The sequence below is a fragment of the Neolamprologus multifasciatus genome, chromosome 12 (assembly GCF_963576455.1).
Source record: "Neolamprologus multifasciatus chromosome 12, fNeoMul1.2, whole genome shotgun sequence".
NCBI lineage: Eukaryota > Metazoa > Chordata > Actinopteri > Cichliformes > Cichlidae > Neolamprologus > Neolamprologus multifasciatus.
The window spans coordinates 13,767,824-13,771,321 of record NC_140450.1 but is presented as its reverse complement, the minus strand read 5'-3'; the positions used below and the strand labels follow the sequence as shown (position 1 = coordinate 13,771,321).

Below are 3,498 nucleotides of genomic sequence, written 5' to 3'. Positions count from 1 at the left end.
CTTTACCTCTGTGCAGAAATGCCACGCGCCCCAGACAAACTGTTTAAGCCTTTGCTTTTTCAATGGGCGAAAAAAACAAACAAACTGGCGTGTGGCCATAAGCTGGTTGGCCAGTTCCACAAAACACATCGCCACTAAGAATTCTGGTCCTATTCGGGTCAGGACAGGCTTGCAGATTTTCCTTCCGGGGACATTTCGGTAACTGCTGGGCAGACTGTAAACACATGAGCACGTTGAGTAACAGGTTAGTAGGGTATGACGCGCCAAGCAGGTGCACCAGGAACTGGCTGTTTATTAAGAGCAATGGAAAGCTGCACAAGGAAAGTTCGGATAGATGATATATATAAATATCTCCCCAGTGACTCTCCAGACTGGGGAAATCCGCTACTCCGCTAAAGGATTGCTCCAGAGTTTATCACACATCAAATTAATCCTCGCTACTGTTTTAATGCGGCTCACCCACAGGAAAAAGATCCGCCAATTTTCCCTCGGCTAATCCACACACTCAGTTCTGTTGTCACCTGTAGGATAGTCTGAATTCTTCTATGCCCACTGTGGAAAAACACGAGGCGTAATAGTTACATAATTCCAAAAACCGGGGATGTTGCTACGAAATGGTAAATAACGCCTCTGCAAACTATGATAATAATAATAAATAAAAGAGAATCTCTTAGAATGTCTGCGGTGTGACTTATTTGTTTTCTAAATATCATAAACATGTCAGCGTGTCCAGGGGCAAACTGAAGCCACAGTGGTTCAAAACAAAACAAAACAAAAAAAAACTTCATATCACCGTGTTGTTTGCAATGACTGTAAAAGTTCATCGTAAACATCACTTGTAGTTTTTGCCCTTAGTGGTGATGCTGGATGTTGACAAGAAAAGGAGAAATCGGGAGTGGGTGGGGGGGATTTCTTGAAAGGTTGTAATCTTGCCCCACGTGGGGTTGTCAACAAGATCAGTTCGACTGCTCGGGGACTTTTTTTCGCTTTCCTCACCAAAGCTCCTCTGAGCCAATGGTAGGAGACAGGATCGGAAAGACCGCCCCTTGCCGAGAAACGACGCCAAGTGCGGTATAAAGCCACCCACAGACCGTTCCGAGCTCAGAATAACGCAAGAGACTACACAGACAACTACACAGCCTTTTCTTAACACTGCAACATCCCGATCGCGCTTGGATTATAACTATGACTCTGGAAGAGATTCACGGACAAGAGAACACAATGGAAAACGCTGATAGGTGAATATTTTACTCATCGATACAACGTTATTTAAACTCCCGGATTAAAGCGTTGTAGCTGTTATTTTTGGGCAGGGTAATGTGATCAGTGTGCTGATGATGTATTTTTCTTTGTTAAGGGTGCAAAGTGCAGGCGCAGCCCTGGAGGAGCTGCTGATCGCTGCTAAGAAGCAGGACTACTTGACAGTTGGAGTTTACGAATCTGCCAAAGTCATGAATGTGTAAGTATTGCATTTCGTGCCACTTTCAGTTACATTTGCCCTTTAAAAAAACAGAAAAGAAAAAAAGTCGAGCACACGCACAGCAGGATATGCGCTAATCACCTTTCTTGTCTTTCCTACAGTGACCCAGACAGCGTGGCGTTCTGCATTCTCGCCACCGATGAGGAATACGAGTGTGACATTGCTCTTCAGATCCACTTCACTCTCATCCAGGCTTTCTGCTTTGACAACGACATCAACGTGGTGCGTGTCAATGATATCGACCGCCTGGCCGACCTCGTGGGTGCAGATGAAACCGGCGAGCCCAAGGACGCACACTGCATTCTTGTCACGGTACGTTCCCACTCAGTTAGGAGCTGGTAGCCAGTGAATCATACATGCATCACTACCGTGTCTGACTTTCTTTGCATGTCTTGTAGGTGTTGCCACTTTTGTGACTCTAAATATCTCCCTCTTTTTTTAACAATTACAGAGCCCTAGTGCAAACCCATGGAAAGACCCTGCTCTGGACAAGCTGAGTGTATTCTGTGAGGAAAGGCGCAGTGTGTATGACTGGGTGCCCACTATCACACTCCCAGAGCGCTGAAGTGACACCCCCCTGAAGTTGCTTCACATGATTATGATGATGATGAAAAGAAAGTCAAGGAGCTGAGCTTCAGCTGGGGGCCTCATGCCTTTCTGCCTCACATGTCTGGATTAAGAGGCTGTGGCTGTAACTCCCCCCTTCTGCAAGAGCACACTCTTCCAGTGCATCCTGGGTGAGCCCGTTGGTTCTGGATGACCCTGTGCAAGGGTTCAGACCTCATGTGTGAACTTGTTCAGGTGTATGTGGAGTGGACAGAACGCCTGATGGACACTGAGAATGGAGCTGGACTGTACTGCATAGTACATTAAAGATGGCAAATGGTAACCCAGTGACTGCCCTTTAACAGACACTGGCGGGACTAAGCAGAGAAGGTCACAGAGAGCGATACTGTGCAAGAGATGGACTTAAAGTGGACTGGACTCGTCAGAGGGGAACAAGTCAGGTGCAGATCCAGAAGAAGGTGTCTGAAAGTGTCTAAACAAAGGACTTTTCTTTATGAGTGCAGCTGTCAGGAAGTTCTTGGAATAAGCAGAAACTGCTTGCAAATCCTGATGTAAAGCTGACACGTTTCTTAATGGACTATTCAGTTTTCTTTCACATATGCAGACAGAGCAATGCAGTATTGATTTGTGTTGTACTGACTTGAAATGCTTTGTGAATAAACATTTGGAATCAAACTCATCTTCTCAGAAATCTCATTTTCTCCTTTACATTTAGCTACACAGACATTAACTAACACCTAGGGTACCACATAATGTGGGGCGTCATGGCAGACTGCAGTGATGCAGAGGTATCAGGAAAGTGTGGTGCTACTGGTTACAACTCTTGCTTCACAAGAAGCTAATCGCACAATGTGGGTGGAAGGAAAGTAAAGATCAAATGATTATGTGGCTGAGAGAGAGAGAGAGAGTAAATGAAGAAAAGGGAAGGTAAAAGTTATAATGTAATGATGATTGAGATGTGGGGTTTTTGCAGGCACTGACCTTTTACTGCTGATAGACTAGCTACCTTATAGCACAGTGCACAATTACTTAGGCTGGAACTGAAGCCTGTGTGTGTGGCTAACTACTAGGTCAGTAGACAGTGGAGTTAGTTGTAGTTTTGTACATTCAAACAAATTTGTTAAAAATTAATTTAACATTACTCTTCTCATGCTTGACTTTGACTTAAAAAAAAGTCAATTTTCAACAACGTAGAACTTATGCATAATACATAGTAACAAATCTAGGGAAGGTCTTCCTATTCCTGCAGCCACGTGCACATTGAAAATTACACCGAGATGAGAGCTGCAGCTGAATGAGGGCCAGCAGATCAACAACGGCAGGTATGGGGAAGTGTGTGAGTGCTGCGGTCAGCTCAGAGCTCAAGCTGACAGTAAAAGGTAGCCCACATCAAAGAGAAACCAGACTTCAGAGGAACTCATTTCGATTTTCTTGGCAGCAACTCAGTCGCC

At 44.9% G+C, this 3,498-nt stretch overlaps 1 protein-coding gene across 1 annotated transcript; it reads left to right on the top strand.

Annotated features, from left to right (window-relative positions):
* Positions 1–1,091: 1,091 nt before the first annotated feature.
* Positions 1,092–2,726, top strand: gadd45ga (growth arrest and DNA-damage-inducible, gamma a). Its single transcript, XM_085181585.1, has 4 exons — positions 1,092–1,238; positions 1,358–1,459; positions 1,582–1,792; positions 1,932–2,726. Exons 1-4 carry the CDS (start codon positions 1,186–1,188, stop codon positions 2,043–2,045), a joined length of 480 nt encoding a protein of 159 aa, XP_085037711.1. The 5' UTR covers positions 1,092–1,185; the 3' UTR covers positions 2,046–2,726.
* The last annotated feature ends 772 nt before the right edge of the window (positions 2,727–3,498 follow it).

What these genes read in the sequence shown, in the direction of transcription:
- gadd45ga (XM_085181585.1), top strand. Translation starts at nt 1,186, where the DNA reads ATGACTCTGGAAGAGATTCACGGACAAGAGAACACAATGGAAAACGCT. An exon ending in TCTGCCAAAGTCATGAATGT is followed by an intron (nt 1,460 to 1,581) that starts GTAAGTATTGCA and finishes TCTTTCCTACAG; the next exon opens with TGACCCAGACAGCGTGGCGT. An exon ending in CACACTGCATTCTTGTCACG is followed by an intron (nt 1,793 to 1,931) that starts GTACGTTCCCAC and finishes TAACAATTACAG; the next exon opens with AGCCCTAGTGCAAACCCATG.